General features: G+C 37.1%; 2 protein-coding genes across 2 annotated transcripts in view; one reads left to right on the top strand and one right to left on the bottom strand.

The window, feature by feature from the left end:
* The window catches only part of LOC141404809 (uncharacterized), a 70,116-nt gene that overhangs the window by 30,282 nt on the left and 21,640 nt on the right, over window positions 1-18,194 (top strand). The window lies entirely within an intron of this gene.
* Window positions 6,553-7,638, bottom strand: LOC141387098 (uncharacterized). Its single transcript, XM_073956235.1, has 4 exons — window positions 7,455-7,638; window positions 7,233-7,330; window positions 6,966-7,104; window positions 6,553-6,896 (listed from the first exon to the last, which is right to left on the bottom strand). The coding sequence occupies exons 1-4, from the start codon at window positions 7,567-7,569 to the stop codon at window positions 6,787-6,789; spliced, it is 462 nt and encodes a 153-aa protein (XP_073812336.1). The 5' UTR covers window positions 7,570-7,638; the 3' UTR covers window positions 6,553-6,786.

Raw genomic sequence — 18,194 nt, 5'->3', positions numbered from 1 at the left:
TGGGGTTATAAAAATTTGTTGCTATAGACCTCGCCTTGATATACCCTCCATAGAACGGTACCTCCCGATTTTCGTAATTCTGAAGTTTGTAACGTCAATATCCCACCGAAAGACTGAAATTTGTTATTTACTCTTCCATGGCGTTATAAAGTATTCCAGAAGATAATTATCAGTATATGTCCGCGGGTTACCATAGAAGCGTATCTCTTGATTTTTGGTATTTTGATGGTTTTACCGAAATATCGGAAATTTCGTATTCAGTCTTCTTTGAGACTAAAAACTTTCAGCCAGAAATTTGTTGGTATAGATCTGGGTCGCCCATCTCTATACTGAGGGCGCCCACTGAATTGTTTTGCATTTGCTATTCTCTCTCATTCACAGTGTACGTGTGCAAAAACGATCATTCGCCCTGCCAGCAATTGGAAGTGAGTTTCGCACTCCCTCGCCTAAGAGGTCACTCCAGAGACACGCCAAGGAAGATCGTTGGTGAATTACACAAACAATTTCTATAGCCTTATTGTGATTGCGTTTTATCGCGTATGCCGACACTTCGGAGTGACTTCTGAGTGACTTCCAAGGCGATTGTTTACATTTATTTAATGATTCAACGCATTTGAACATATATAGAACATTTTCTATCTGATGATTATATGAGATGGTGGTGCAGTGGTAAGCATACTCGCTTTGCACTCTTCCCAAGTCAGGCAACAAAACATCACATTTTTAAAATGACAAAATTAATGTAGGCGGAAATTGCAAAGAATAATTTTTCTAAAAGAGAAGAGAAATAGAAAAATAAATAAAAATAAAAAAATAATAATTAAAAAAATAAATAAACATAAAAAATTTAAATAAAAATAAATAGGAACAAAAATAAAAAAATAGTTTTTTCAAATTTCTAGAACTATCGCGGAAATGATCTTCTAGAAGTGTCGCTGGAGTGACTTCCAAGACGACACGCCGGCGTGGTTCATTTCTTCACAATGGAGGTCACTTCAGGGTGACTTCTGCGACTATCGCCGCGACTGTTTCATCGCCCTGGCCAACACGCCTAAGTCACTTCCGCGATAGTTATTGCTTGCAGGGCGGTTGTTGTTTATTCACCAATACATAAACACTTGCTTTGGTTTGATGAAATTCTCTTGGGCGACGCTGGTATAGATCAACATTCCGCAACCCTTTACTCGCGAGCAACCAAGAAGAGCTCTCTCACTAATTCTCTAATTGAAAAGCCACACACTAACAACAGTGTTCAGGGATGCCAGATAAGTTTGGTCGAAAGTCGGTACTTTTCGGGTGCCAAAATCGGCAAAATCGGCAAAAAATTTTCAAATTCGGCAAAAAATCGGCAAATTAAAAAACATTTATTTCAGTTCAAATTATCGCTTTATTTAATAGTCATAAGTTTAAAAAATAACATTTTAAGTACAAAAAACAATTAACAATTCATAAACCAAGGCAATAATTCAAAATATGTATGAAAATAAATGGTTTTACCATATGCATATATTTATAAGTACGTGTATGTATATATGAGATCAATATATTTTCAATTCAGTCAAGCTAAACAAAACGTATACAAATATTGTCTTAAGAGGATAATTAATAAGGTGATTATTTTTATACCCTCAACATTTATGCTAACGAGGGTATATAAACTTTCATACGGGCAAAATGTGCCTCATAATGGTACTTGGGGTCTAAGTATGTTTGGACGAAATGTGTTTCAGACAATTTGGAGTCGCCCGTCTGTCTGTCTGGCTGACTGGTGCGCACGATAACTCTCGAACGAATGAGCCGATTTTTTTCCAAAGTTTGGCTTTCGTAATATTTTGTCCAAACTTAGTTTAAGTTCGAAGATGGGCATTATCGGCCAACTCCTTCAGGTACCTTTCCCACAAAAGTTCGAAAATCTTCGGAAAATTTGTGCGTACGATAACCCTTGAAGGGAGTAACCTATTTGGTCCATACTTTGCACATCGTGAAATGTCTACCAGACTTAGATGAGGTTCCAATACGCACTCAATCGGTCCACTCCTTCGGGAACCTTCCACACAAAATTTCGGATAAGTTCAGTTTAGGGCCTGCTCTCGAATCGCTTTGGTTTTTGTTGCAACAATTTGTATACACTGCCTCCATTATGACGGTAAAAGCTTTTTCAGGGGCATGTCCATACTTCATAAGAATATAGCCCGAGAGTCGTAAAAACCCCTATGGCACCAAATGTAGTGGCTGTAGAGCACGATAATTCTCTAACTGATCAACCAATTCCAAAAGTTATACGATGACCCACTGAAATGACTAGTGGGCGCGATATCTATCGAAAAGATATAACTCTCATGTCGGTCCATTCCTTTAAGTACCATCTCCACAACACTTTTGAATTTAAATTTTAATCCACATTTTTCGGCAAGTTCAAATCTCTAAAAATGTCCACAAAATTCTGAAAATACCTTAAAAACATTCGATCTGTCCGAAGAAGAAAGTTTCAATTCACATAGGCTGAGGGAATACCTCTGTCAGCAAAGCCGACTGACACTTTCTTACTAGTTGTATTGGAATTTTGAAATTTTGGTTTACAATTAAATTCAATTTCTATAATAAATATTTTGTAATAAATATTTGTAACAAATCATTTTTAATGACAACATTACAACAGTTACCCCCATTATTATAAGTCTTCTTTTATTATAGTTTGGATTTACCGAACAGATTTATATCATTCCAGGTAACTTAAAGTTGAAAGTAATGATTGAATTTCAAGGAGGAGCTTCTTGGCATTCGCTTTCAATGTAAAAATTATATTTTTAATGTCTCCAAATTAGTTTATTTTGAATTTTCAAATCCATCAGATAGTAAAAGAACACATATAATAATTAACCTTAGACTTATTTAATTTTAAGTAGTCTTTAATAAAGAGAATTCCTTCCATCGAGTCCCTAACTAATCGATTTCGACACTTGTTCGTACGGTAACTCTTGAAGGGAGTGGCCGAATTGGTCCATACTTTACACATCCTAATATATCTACCAAATATAGATCAGGTTCAAATATGGACTATATTTGTCCACTCCATCCGGTACCTCCCACACAAAATTTCGGATAAGTTCACTTTAAAACCTGGTATCGAATCACTTTGATTTTTGTTGAAGCAACTTGCATTCGCTGCCTCAATTACGATGGTAAAAGTTTTTTTCAGGGGCAAGTCCACACTTCTTGAGCAAACAGCCCATAGGTACCATATGTACTGGCTGGAGATCCACTTCCATAATGGTCAATGTCGATCCATTCCTTTTAGTATCTCCTATGGAAAACTTTTTATCTTTAATCCTAATCAACATTTTTGTCCTTTCAATTTGGACAAAATAGGAAATAATGGTTCAGAATTTGCACATATTAATTCACACACTGTTTTCCAAAATTCTAGCAACTCTACGTTTTTATCTTTAAACAAATTTCTGAAATTTAAACGTGAAAGTTCGCGTTATACTTGCTTTTCGTTTATGTTTATAAAGCATTCGTATTCCTTTATAATGTCGAAAAATGAATCTTCTGTGCCATTTATAATAAAACATTGATTTACTGAGGCTAGGCACTTAAGTTTATTTTCTAAATTAAACCACTTCAAAATCTGACAACAAAGTTCAATGTAAATGTTTGTGCAGTTTTTAATTATTTCCACTAACCCACTTTTCGACAATTTCGTTTTTTGAACAATTTTCTTGGCGTATATACTGAAATACACGTTTTGGTAATCAGGAAAATTCAAACTGTTTTTATAAAATATGTTAAAAAATTTTATTATTATTAATTAAACTACTCTTGACAATATAGTTGTCTTTGTTATTGTACCAAATTAGTTCTAGCAACTACAATTTTCATACAAAACGGAAATTTTATGTGAACAAGTTGCCTTAACTAAAAATCGGCATTTTAGGGGTAAAAATCGGCAAATCGGCATTTCTATTTTTATACCCTCCACCATAGTATGGAGGGTATATTAAGTTTGTCATTCCGTTTGTAACACATCGAACTAATCATTTGCGACCCTATAAAGTATATATATTCTTGATCAGGATAAAATTCTAAGACGATCTAGCCATGTTCGTCTGGCCGTCTGTTGTAATCACTCTAGCGTCCGCAGTAATTGAGATAGAGTGCTGAAATTTTACACCCGAGGGTCTTTTTTCCATAGGCAGGTAAAGTTCGAAGATGGGCTATATCGGTCCACTCTTTGGTATAGCCCCCATATAACGGTACCTCCGGATTTGTGGTATTTTGACGTTCTTCGCCATATTTGCAGACCGAATTAGCTATAATTTGGCACTTAGGATATGGGTATAGGTCCATGTTTTGGTATGGTCTCCATATAACGGTACCTCCCGATTTTCGGTATTTTGAGAATTTTAGCCACAATTTTTAACCGAACTATCTGCAATTTTGACATTTGAGGTTCTCAGTGGTCATGAAACATCTCCACGAAACATCGTCAACATAGGTCCATGTGTTGGTATAGACCCCATATATCGGTACCTCCCGATTTTCGGTATTTTGAGAATTTTAGCTACAATTTTTAACCGAACTAGCTGTAATTTGCCATTTGAGGTTCTAAATGGTCGTGAAATATCTCCACCAAACATCGTCAACATAGGTCCATGTTTTGGTATAGCCCCCATATAACGGTACCTCCCGATTTTCGGTATTTTGAGAATTTTAGCCACAATTTGTAACCGAACTATCTGCAATTTGACATTTGAGGTTCTCAGTGATCATGAAACATCTCCACCAAACATCGTCAACATAGGTCCATGCTTTGGTATAGTCGGTACCTTCCGATTTTCGGTATTTTGAGAATTTTAGCTACAATTTTTAACCGAACTAGCTGTGATTTACCATTTAAGGTTCTCAGTGGTCATGAAAAATCTCCAACGAAACATCGTCAACATAGGTCAATTTTTTGGTATAGCCCCCATATAACGGTACCTCCCGATTTTCGGTATTTTGAGAATTTTAGCTACAGTTTTAACCGAAATAGCTGTAATTTGACATTTGAAGTTCTCAGTGGTCATAAAACATCTCCAACGAAACATCGTCAACATAGGTCCATGTTTTAGTATAGCCCCCATATAACGGTATCTCCCGATTTTCGGTATTTTGAGATTTTTAGCTGCAATTTTTAACCGAACTAGCTGTAATGATCGGCATTTTGAGAATTTTAGCTACAATTTTGTCTATTCAAAAATAATCGTCAATATACATATGTCCATGTTTTGGTATATCCACCCATATAACTGTACCTCCCGATTTTCGGGAATTTTCAGTGGTCACGAAATTTTTTCACTAAAATTCGTCAACATGGGTCCATTTTTGAGGGTCTACATTGTTTTGATGAAACTACCCTCAATTTGACTCTTGAAGTTCCCTGCAGCTATAAAACTTTTCCGCCAAAAATTTAAAGATAGGTTGACTCTTTGATATAGCCCCGTAGGTGGTACCTTTCACCTAGCTGAACACATTTTTTTAGATTAGATTAGATAACACTGTGCAACAAAATGGAGGTGAAAGTCTGGGGCATGGAAAATTCCTCTTGGGGAAGAAAGGCCTTGGTGAGTATATTATGAACCCCGAAGGACAGATCCGCCGTGAGTCGAACTTCCGCATTATGGCGTTATCAAATTTTCGTTATAGACCCTGTGGGCCATCAGGAATTAGCGTTATATCTTTGTTCACTGTTGCTTAAGTGCTCTACAAAAACAACCAACAAAGATATAATGCTAATTCATGATGGCTTACAGGGTCTCTTGCAAAAACTTCATCACGCCATAACGCGGAAGTTCGACTCACGGCGCATCTGTCCTTCGGGGTTTTTAATATACACATACCAAGGGCTTTCATCTCCAAAAGGAATTATCTCTGCCCCAACATTTGTGTTCACAGTGTAATTTAAGCAATAGTTGGAGGCAGTAGGAGTCTATCCATTGTCGAAAAGTTGTTACACCAAAAATTGTGAAAGGACCCTAATTATTCCATTTTAATTAAGACTATTTTATGGTGGAGGGTATAAAAAGTTCGGCCCGGCCTAACTTAACGACTTTTTACTTGTTTTGGACTAAAAATCGGCAAAATGCCGATAAATCGGCAAATCTGGCATCACTGACAGTGTTTGATCAAATTGTTGTTGTTGTGTGCCGATTGCTGGTATAGATCATTTGTGCTCGCTTCCTTATGGTAGCGTAAAAACAAACCACACGTATTCTCTCTTTATTTCTGATTTGCCATTGCTTAGCAATGGGGAGAGTGTCTTACCACTACTAATACACCAACCATTCTGAGCACCCCTGGTATAGATCGACGTTTTGATATATCCCCCATTTAACGGTACCTCCCGAATTTCGGTATTTTGAAGGTTAGCCACATTGTTTTACAGAACTTTCTGAAATTTGGTATTTAGTTTCTAAACGAAAGGAAATTAATTGTTCCATTTTATTTCAATATAACTCGTGGTGGAGTGTATAAAAAGTTCGGTCTGGCCGAACTTAACGCCGTTCTTACTTGTTCAATACTTAAATATAATAAACATTATTTTATTCATTAATAGGCAAAATTTCATTCATTCCGGCTACAGGAAATCATTTTTTGATAAAAAAGGTCAAAAAGTCATAACCATAGTATACATATTATCTCGAAATGTGACATAAAATAATTACAATAATTTTGCTAATTTGCATATTTATTCATATTTTTATGTATGAGGAATATCAGTACAATTCTTAGACGAATGAGAAATTAGACTTTGTCGTAGTAATTTGTGATTTGATATTTTTGCTCGTTCACATTTTGACGTTTTATTTTGTTAAACATGACGCATGTGGTATATAGCACAAGGAATTCTATTCCTGAAAAGAAAAAGAAAATGATATTTTAGAAGAAATAATAGGATTTAATGGAATATTTTATTAATTTACCTAAGTACGGCGTAATAAACTCAACCATGCGAATGTAATCAGTATCCTTCACCAAGATTATTAATCCATTTTGGAATATTGTAAAACCCATTACACCACCGACGGTAAGTATAAATGGAATTAGGGCCAAATGATATTTCTAAATGATGGAAGGAATTTGATATATGAATGTACTCATATTGAAATCTAATTATTTTTATTATAGTTTCAATGGAGGTTAATAGTAAAGAGCTTGAAATGAAATATGCATTTTGTCAGAGTTTTTACCTTTAATATACCCCAAATTTGCAATAAACAAACTACGATGACACCAACATACTTGGCTATATCCACTAACAAATATACTTTATATTCGGGAATGATAGCTATTGTTTGAAATACATATAGAAAAAAATAGATATTTAATTTTTGAAATTTGGTAGAATAAAATTGCACAAGCATAACGTTAATAGAAAATGTTTCGCCTTCGATCTTTCTTGGTTCACTTACTTTCCATCCACTTTTTGTTTGTATATTTACTCTGCACATCGATTGTTAGTAAGGCAACAGAAACCACCAAAGCAGTTATGCTGATCGTTAGACATTGTACTGTAAGAGTTTTCATTGCTGTAATGATTTTTTAAATCCGAATTTTTGTTAAAGTGAAACTCAAAATCCAGTCAGCTGTCTTTGTTTTGACGATTGATGATAAACTGAAAGTAAAATGCAAATACTCGTACAACATCTATTTTTAAAAATGACATTATAGCTGATAATAGACATACCTATGTACAATAGGGTTATGATTTTTTTACAACTTCGTACAAAACTAATGCTCAAGGCAAGTGGTGTAGGGTACCACATGTTCGACCTGTCCGACTATAGCAGACTTACTTGTTATAATTGCATTTGTCCATGACCTTGAAACACTGTGCATTTAAACATCTGTGGTTCAAAGTTTCCCTTGTCCCGTATGGGATGTTGTGGAACAATGTTTTGTTTTTGTTTTTAGTTCAAATCTTTAAATCATTAAAGTCTCGTTTGGGGTCGCAATATTGATGATAAGACGTTTGTGATAAATACCTTTAAATGCATTCAATTCCCATTACGAAGATGGGAGCAATGGTAAACGAGAGGGCAAGGCACAATCACAGAGAATACATAAGTTTTTGTATGGGGGTTTTCAGACTTAAACCATTATACATTTATATTATATTTTATTACATTTATACATCACCTTTATTACATTACATTACTTTTATATATACCATTATAATTTATACATTTATTAAACGATTTAAAAAAATAATAACTTGTTCGAAAGATATTATTCACACCTTTAAAAGGAAGAAGGATCAATAGAAACCCGTTGTGAAAAAAAGAAGATATGCCCGTTTAAATTTGAAAATGTAACAAACCCAGATTTTCACTACTTTTACCGTTATAAAAAATAAAACGAAGTGACCCAAACGAACTAAAGGCATTTTCGTTGTCCATAGATCAAAACACGATAGAATTTTGCGTCAGAACGCTTGAATATTTTATCGACATATCGACATTTTCCGAAAAGTTAGCACCTTCTCAAGGCCAAAACTGCCTGAAGGAGCGTTCCAATGCTTTCGCGATATATTACTGTCTTGGCTACAATTTTATCTGTTGAATCGAAAATCCCAATGGTTTGGCTGTTATATGCCAAAATGTCAAAAAAAGTGTATAAAAAACTTAAAATCAAAATCGGGAGGCTCAATTTTCACCGTAGACCTATGGTCTAGTGGACTTTTTTGCTCATTTCAATCCCAGGAATAAGAAACGCGAAGGGCCCATTAAGGTTTTCAAATCGCCTCGTGCTAGCTTACATGTCTTGGAATAACTTTGAACATAAGGAGCTGTCGAAGTCTGTTCTATAATGGTAAGTGGCGATCTCCATCTCTTGGGTCTTTGGTGGATTTGCCAGGTCTAAAGTCGCACTGATAGGACCCACTTATTTTGTTGATCATAGGCTTTAGTCGTTCACACAAAATCCCTGACACTATCTTATAAGCAATAGGGAGCAGACTTATGCTCCTTTAGTTGGAGCACACAGTCTTATCTTCTTTCTTGTGGGCGGGACATAGGATGTCCACGTTGCAATCATCGGGTACGTGATATTTTTGCCAGATATTGCTAACTAGCTGATGCACACATTTTATCAGCGTATCGCCTCCGGTTTTGAACAGTTTGGCTGGTAATCCATCGGCTCGTGCTGCTTTATTATTTGTCAACCGGTTTATTGGGTTCTTTACCTCATCTTGGCCGAGCGGTGTACAGTCAATACCATATTCTGGGATTGGGTCTATGGCATTGATATCAACATAGTGGAAACTGCTTTTTCCATAACCTAAGCACACTATCTTTATCTGTAACCAGATTACATTACTCGTCCCTTCAGGAGGATATACCTGTACCAAAGCCATCACTCTTTGGTTGAATTTTCGGACACTTCTCTCTTTTTCACGTGGAAAAGAAGTATCCCTCCCTAATTTTCTCCCGATACATATTTCTTGCGCTACGCGTTGTTAGCCCCCAAATGCAGAATTCTCCTTTTTTGGGTAGCAGCACGACACTCCCGGTCATACAATACGTACATTGGTGTAATCCCCTGGTATCCAAGTATGGATTTTGCGGCTGTTTGCATGGAGTGGTCAATACTTTGCCACTGTGTTAATATGTTGTCGGAACTAGGAGTGCTTTGATTAGGCAGTTGGGACAGTTGAGTGGAATATGCTGTGGCTATCAATTTGCGCCTGAACTAACATTAAATGAAAAACGCGTACACCTGGGAAGTTTTTGTGGATTCAGAAACTACATAGTTAAAAAACAAAAAAAAAATCGCCGGAGAGTTTTATAAATAAAAGATAATGTTGTAGCAGTGAAAATTCTCTACTTGAATTAGGACTAAAGAAAATGTTGTAGCTGTAAAAATTCTCTACAACATTTTCTTTAGTCACATTTCGATAAGACTTGCCGTTTCCAAGCAAAATCCTGAAAAACTAAAACTTATTTAAAAATGCCTCCAGCGAATTTTTCTTGTTTTTGGATTTTTCTTTTCTGTGAACATTGCTGCATTCAGAATCCCCAGAAACTTTCCAGGTGTAAGCGGTTTTCATTTAAAGTTAGTTGTGATTTGCTTGTTCGTACTTGATGTTCTACCATTAATCGGGAACGTACCTTTGCTGCAACAAGCTGGTGATTCGAGTCGATGTTTACTCCTGGAAACGATCGTACATCTTAACGCCCCAAAAGTCTTGATCTCGGATCTCTCGTTTTTGGTTACAGGAAATTTATTATGTTTTAAAAAATAAACTTAATTCAAAGGACTTTTGAATTAAATTTTAAATTACGGATCGAATGTCATACACTAGTGCCAACTGGTATGACTACCACAGCAATGAACCCCCCTAGTGGGAACAGTGTTTTAACCTGCAGTTGGTCGCAGTTGGTTGGTGCAGCCACTACCGCCACGCTATAAAAGGAGATGCCTTTCCGTCACTCGGAACAGTTGTCTGTTGACCGCTGGTGTGTTAACTGGGGTATGATAAGTACCAATCTTTTAACTCTGTGGGGTAGTAGTGATTTAACTGGGGTATGATAAGTACAAAACTTTTTACTCTGTAGAGTAGTTATTGCAGTATGTTAATTGGCATACTGAGAGCAATCGACGTACCAATCTGTTAACTCTTTGGTGTTGTGTGTGAGTCAGGGATGAACAAAGAGAATCTAACACATTTTCTCTTAAATATTTCACACTGCATTTTTGTTGGCTTTTCTTAACATTTTTAGCTTCGTTCCCGTACTTTTTAATGGTAAAACTCGTAAAAGAGAGAACTGCAAAAAATTTGTTCTTACACACAAGTTTTCTGAAATAGTTCGGGAACGGAAAAATGGAAAATACGTCAAAAAAACTGGAACAAATGTCAAAGTCGGCGTATCAGCCAATCAGACGCCGGCAACCATGTTACTATTTTTTTACTCGCCCAAATTTGTCGTGTAAAAAGTTTTTAAAGAGAGCGTCATTCAGCGCCATTTTTGTTTAAAGAGAAGTGAACATTTTACAACTTTTTTGTGTACGGGAACGCTTTTTCGAGTAAAATGTGTAAAAGTCGTAAAAATTGTAAAAACTTTTTAGTTCTGGAACACAGCTTTTATGTTTTAAAACTTTAATTGTATTCTAAAATAGTAAAAGTTGCATATTGTTTAAAAATATGTATAAAACAATGTGTATATTTTTGATTGTACTTGTGTAAATTATGGCTGCGATTTAGAGTAATCGACGCTAGAGTACTGTTTTGTTCATCATTGGTGTGAGTTGATTGGGGTAATGAGAGCAATCGACGTACCAATCTCTTAACTCGTTGGTGTTGTGTGTGAGTTAATTGGGGTACTGAGAGCAATCAACGTACCGATCTCTTAACTCTGTGCGGCGGTGTGTGAATGAATTGGGGTACTGAGAGCAATCGACGTACCGATCTCTTAACATCCTTCGACAAATTGTGATATTGACGTCTGCGCCCTAACGAATGATTATTAAGTCAGCAGCATATGACAGTTAACAGAGATAGTGATTCACCAAACAGTTACTACCACGTGCTCCCGTCGGAAAACAAGAATCACTCCCGTACCCGCGAACAATAAAGGGATAGTCGGATGTTCAGCTCTCCTGTTATTAGGAACTACGATTGATCAACAACGCTGCCGAAGCCTCTGGAACTGTGCCTAAACGAAACTGAATAATAAGATTTCGATAAAGTGTTTTTATGAAATGTAGTGTTTTTAGAATTAAATATTATAACGCTTATGAAAAAAACTTAGACTGGTGATTTCTCTCTTTAAAGTTCCCAACAAATAAATTCTTGTGACGACCCTGGCCCCACTGAACTACTCCAGCTCCAAGGTGAATTCACAACAGCGTCATTATTTGTTGGTCTGATGACAAACTTTTCCCGACTGTTGGACCAAAAATTATTCTCCTTACCAATTTTGACATTAACATCGGCTAGAATGATATTAATGTCGTGGGTAGGACACCGCTCTTAAATATACATTTGATCTGTTTGTTTTCGGGATATAGGCGCACAAAAGAGTGATGTTGAAAAATATTGCTTTTACCGAATTTCTTGCATTCACTGTGTAGAAGCTCTGACCAACTACAAATCCGAAAACAAATTCATGGCAGCAAAAAAATAGTGCGTCACCTTTAGGTGTTGATTTAAGGCATTTTCCAATCCATCGTATTTCCTGTATGGCAGTAATATCGACAGAAGCATCTGCCTTCCCTATAGAGTCCGAACAAGTATGTGCAAATCATTGTTCCTGAAATGTTTGTTTTTCTTTCTCTTTGGACAAATCACTAAGCCTTGATCACGTCCGAAATTGTTGGTAGCATTGGCCACGAACGAATGGGGATTGTAGAGGATCGTTACAATCGGCCGAAAAGAATCCGAAAATTTAAAAGTCTATTCCCAGTTTGTTTTATGCAAGAAACATTCTGCCTTCGACCAATTAAGTAAATAAATAAAAAAAAAACGGAGGAATGAAAAACTAAGGTAGGCATATTTCGAGAAAATGAGTACTCCTACATATAATTATTGTTTCTGTCCTTGCAATAAATTTGATAATTTGCATATTTATTCATATTTTATTCATCATGAGGAATACCAATACAACTCTTAGACGAATAATAAATTAGACTTTGTTGTAGTAATTTGGGATTTGTTTACTTTGCTTTTCCATATTATGACGTCTTATTTTGTTAAACATGGCACATGTGGTATATAGAACAAGGAATTCTAATCCTGAAAAAAATTAAAAACGATATTGCTCCAATGGTGCAAAGTATTAACGGAATTAGAGCCCGGTGATATTTCTAACAAATGGTGGGAGGAGTTTTATATATGTATGTATTCATATTAAAATCAAGTTATTTTAATAATTGTTTCCATGGTCGTTTATGGTAAAGTGCTTTAAATGAAATGTACATTTTGTCAGAGTTCTTACATTTAATATACCCCAAATTTGCAATAAACAAACCAGGACGACACCAACATACTTGGCTATATGCACTACCATATATTCTTCATAATCGCCAATTTCTGTTTTCATTCCTGAACAAAAGAAAAACAAATATGTTTAATTTAGCCGAACATAGTAGAATCAAATTGAAAACGCGGTAAAAGATAACATTAATAAAAAAGGATTCTCTCTCGATCGTTGTTCTTTCACTTACTATCCCTCCAAACTTGTTTTGTATATTTTTCCTTCACATACCCACCACCACATGACCGCCATCTGTTTAGCTACCAGCTAACCCCACTAACCTGTCTCCTGATTCTATATGGACGTAGTCAGTCCAAGTTGCAGGATGTTTGAAATTGGATTCAGAGGAAGCAGAACCAGATAACTGCATAAAACATACGAACATATTTTCGTTGCTACAGCAACTTTTTGAATCCATCTGCTTCATAAGTATCTGTGTCACAAAAAGCTGTTTATATTTTTTAATGTTTCCTTAAGAAATCTTTTCAATCTTTCGTTTTTTCCTTTCTGTTAATAGTTTGTGAACTGAATCTTTTTTCAACCTATTTAACCCCGGCAATTAAATGTCAAATTTCCAAATTGCTAGATTTGCTACTTTCTGCTCACCCAAATTTGTGTAGTAGAAAATAGCAGAAGAGAGCGCCCTTCAGCGCCATTTTTGTTTAAAGAGAAGTGCAACTTTTGCTACTTTTTGGAGTACAGGAACGCATTTTTAGCATAAAATTGGAAAAATAGTACTAAATAGTACTATTTTGCAGGTTCTGGAACACAACTAATATTTTTGAAAATTATGAGAAATTCAGTTATAGTTTTTTGTGGGGGTTTTCAGACTAAAACCACTATAGCATAGCCATTTGTTAACCGATTTAAAAAAATAATAATTTGTTTGAAAGATATTATTCGCCCCTTTAAAAGTAAGAATGATCAATAGAAATTTGTTGTGAGAAAAAGAAGATATGTCCGTTTAAATTTAAAAATGTAAGAAACACAGATTTTCAATACTTTTACCGTTTTTGTTTTTGTTTTGTTTTCATTTTGGTTGTCCATGGATCCCAACACGATAGAATTTGGCATCAGAACGCTTGAATAATTTTCTGGTCAAATTTTATGGTATAATGCCATTTATCGACATTTTCGGAAAAGTTTGCACATTCTCAAGACCAAAACTGCCTGAAGGAGCGTTCCAATGCTTTTGCAATGTATTAGAGAGTTTTTAATTACATACTTTCTTGGCTACAATTTTTGTCTGTGTGGTGGATCGAAAATCTCTATGGTTTGGCTGTTATATGCCAACATATCCAAAAAACGTCAACGAAAAACTTAAAGTCAAAATCGGGAGGCTCGATTTTCACGATTGATATATGGTTCAGTGGACTTTTTTGCTCAGTTCAAACCCAGGAATCAGAAACGCGAAGTGCCCATTAAGGATTTTTCGTTCCACACAAATCGCCCCACCCTAATACACACATATGTATGTAGGTATAAACATTAGAATATTTCTTCATATTTCCAGAGATGGACAATTCTGTTGATGTAAAAAGGATTTGAGCCAAATTTTGGCACACAACGTCAATTGGTTCGGCATATAAGTACCATACACATGCTTGGATAAATACTGGAAATCAGGGTAACCTTGTATGGCGGCTATAAGAAAACGTAGACCTATGTTGACAAATTTTTGCAGGGATATTTTATATATATTGAAAACTCACTGTGCCAAATTGATTGAAAAATTTGGCTAATAGATTAAACTAGTAAAAAAGTATCAATCGGCTTGGCCGACAGAGATATACCCTCAGCCTCGGACTTAAAAGAAGTGACGTCAATATAATACGATGTACAACGTTTGAACAGGATCGGTTTCCCTCTTCGAGGGTTATATTACGTACTACCCAGTTTAGTAGGTGCCGACAGGCTTTTTTTGGAACTTTTGGGCCATTATCTCAAGAAGTAAGGACTGGCCCCTGAATAAACATGTACCATCTTATTGGGTGCCACCGTGGTGCAATGGTATGCACGCCCGCCTTGCACGCAGAAGGTCGGGGGTTCGATTCCCCGGCCAAGCAACATCGAACATTTTTCAACGGTGGCAAAATACCCCTCAGTAATGTTGGCGACATTTCCTGAGTATTTCAGCCTTGTAAAACTTCTCTACAAGTGGTGTCTTAGACACGCCGTTCGGACTCGGCGATAAACAGTAGGTCCCATATCATTGAGCTAAATATGAATCGGGGTGCACTCATTGATATGAGAGAAGTCTCCCTTGTCCCGTATGGGATGTTGTGGAACAATGTTTTTTTTTGTTCATCTTATTGGGGAATGCGATTACAAGTTGTTACAACAAAAACCAGAGGGATTCGAAGTCCAAATTTTGGGCCGGCCACTACACATGGTGCCATAGGGATTTTTTAAAACTTTCGGACATTTCTCAGGAAGTATGGACTTTCCCCTGAAAAAAAAACGTGTACTGTCGAACCTGATCAATGTCCGTAGAGATATTACGATACGAAGTATGGAACAAAACGGAAACTCCCTTCAAGAAATATTGTGCGCAAAAATTTTCCGAACATTTTCAAACTTTGGTGGTGGAGGTGACGTAGGGGATGAAAGATACCAAGGAACGGTCTTGACCGGCTTTAACATGGCAAAGTCCAGGTTTTATCTTGGTCCCTCTTTCATCTCAAGTGGACACTGACCTCCCCGTGGTGTCATCTGTGGTAGCTGCCTTTAACACTCGTTAGAGGAAGTGAGCTAAAATGTGCCGCGCGTTCACCCATAAGAACGTTAAAAGCTTGGGTTTGGGAGCAGGGTTAGTAACCTTCCCCTAGAAAAAGCAGCCTACTATGAAAAAAACAAAAGAAAAGAAGCACAAATCCCTTAAAAGTGGACGACCCCGCAAACGTTTTAAGGACCATGATCTGCGAATCTGCACCTGGAATGTTTGCACTCTTTATAGAGAAGGTGCAGTTTACGCATTGGCATATATATTTGAAAATTACAAGGCCGACCTTACTGCCATACAGGAAATACGATGGAATGGGAAAGGCGTCACAACAACACTTAAAGGTGACGCACTTTATTATAACTGCTATGACATAAAGCATGAGTTTGGTTGCGGATTTGTAGTTGGTCGGAGGTTAAAACACCTGGTCTTCAGCTTCACACCAGTGAATGAAAGACTTGCTACAATTCGAATAAAAGCAAAATTCTTCAACATCAGCTTTATTTGCGCTCATGCTCCCACTAAAGACAAGGACGAACTGACCAAAGATATATTGTATGAGTGCTTAGAAGAAACATATGACCGTTGTCCTGTCCATGACAATTAAATTATTTTAGGCGATTTTAATGCCAAAATTGGAAAGGAAAATATCTTTGGCCCAACGAGAGATATCGGGAGAAAAGGAGAGATGAGAAACGTCTTTTCCGCAGGAAAAAGAGGGAGATGGAAAAGCGGGAGAGTGAAAAGATCGAGAAGTACAGGAACCAGAATGAAGTCCTAAAATTCTACCAAAGAGTCAAGCATCAAACTGATGGCTTTGGCACCGGCACATCCTCCTGTTAAGACCAGAAAGGTAATTTGGTAGCTGATACAGATAGTGTGCTCAGGATATGGAAAGAACATTTTTCAAAACTGTTGGTATCCAATAGCAGCGAAGACGATGAAGATACAACAGACCCAATCCCAGAAGATGGTATTGCATGTATACAGCCCAGCCAAGATGAGGTAAAGACAGCAATAAATTGGCTGAAGAATAATTAGGCAGCAGTAGCCGATGGCTTACCAGCCGAGCTGTTCAAAACCGGAGGCGACACGCTGATACGGTGTATTCATCAGCTTGTTAGCACCATCTGGCAGGAAGAACGCGTACCTGACGATTGGAACCTGAGTATCCTGTGTCCCTCCCACAAGGAGGGAGATTAGACTGTATGCTCCAAATATAGGGGCATACGTCCTCTCCCTATTGCCTATACTATAGTGTCAGGGATATTGTGCGAACGACTAAAGCCGATGGTCAACGTAATAATTGGACCATACCAATGTGGCTTTAGACCTGACAAGTCCTCCATTGACCAGATATTTACCCTGCGGCAAATCCTAGAGAAGACCCAAGAGATGCAGATCGACACATATCACCTTTTTGTCGATTATAAAGCAGCATTCGACAGTCCCCTCCGATCAAAGGTATTCCCTGCAATTTCTGAATTTGGTATCTCCGCAAAGCTCATCCGGCTTTGTAAGACGACTTTAACTGATACTAGGTCCACAGTTAAAATTGGAAAGAACCTCTCCAAACAGTTCAGTACCAAAAGAGGTTTCAGACAAGGGGACAGCCTTTCGTGTGACCTATTCAACATTTTGCTGGAAAAGGTAATACGAGATGCCAATGGCAAACGAAATGGCACAATTTACACCAATAGCCACATGTTACTTGCTTATGCTGATGACATAGACATCATGGGACGATCAGTAAAGGAAGTAACTGATACCTTTAGGAAGGTCGAAGCAGAATCTGCGAAAGTGGGTCTGGCGGTAAACGGCGAAAGGACCAAATTGATGGTGTCGCCGCGCAAAGCGTCCATAGAGCTCGGACCAACTGTGGATGTTGGTACCTATAATTTTGAGGTAGTTAAAGACATCGTCTACCTCGGCACTGCCATAAACACAACAAACAACATCAGTTGAGAAATAAGAAGAATTTAAAAACAAAGCCACATCTCGTCAAACAGAAATAACACTATACAAAACGCTGATACTACCCGTGCTACTGTATGGCTCCGAAGCATGGGTACTTGCGCAAGCAGAAAAGGCAGTGCTTGGTGTGTCTGAGAGGAAAATTCTTCAAAGATCTACGGGCTGATTTGCGTTGACGGTGAATATAGACGTCGTATGAACCACGAGCTATATCAGCTATACAAAGACATGAATATAGTTAAACGTATCGAGATCCAACGATTGCGTTGGCTAGGCCATATCATAAGAATGAGCGATGATGAACCCGCTAAAAAGGCGTATGAATACATGCCACATGGCGGTGCACGCAGAATCGGCAGGTCTAAGCTTCATTGGAGCATACAAGTGTATCAAGAAATGAAAAGGTGTGGTATTCCAGAAAGCGAAGCGAACAACAGAGAGAATTGGAGATCTTTTCTTAGTATGGTCTATGGAACAAATGT

This window comes from Musca autumnalis, unplaced genomic scaffold (assembly GCF_047663935.1).
Source record: "Musca autumnalis isolate F117 unplaced genomic scaffold, ASM4766393v1 scaffold_5, whole genome shotgun sequence".
NCBI lineage: Eukaryota > Metazoa > Arthropoda > Insecta > Diptera > Muscidae > Musca > Musca autumnalis.
Note: the sequence above shows the minus strand (reverse complement) of the source record. Positions and strands in the feature narration are given on the sequence as shown.

Excerpts from the sequence above, each read along its gene's own strand:
- LOC141387098 (XM_073956235.1), bottom strand. The coding sequence starts at position 7,569 with ATGAAAACTCTTACAGTACAATGTCTAACGATCAGCATAACTGCTTTG. Across the intron at positions 7,331-7,454 it reads AAACAAAAAGTGGATGGAAA|CTATCATTCCCGAATATAAA; the intron begins GTAAGTGAACCA and ends TTCAAACAATAG. Across the intron at positions 7,105-7,232 it reads AAATTTGGGGTATATTAAAG|AAATATCATTTGGCCCTAAT; the intron begins GTAAAAACTCTG and ends TCCATCATTTAG.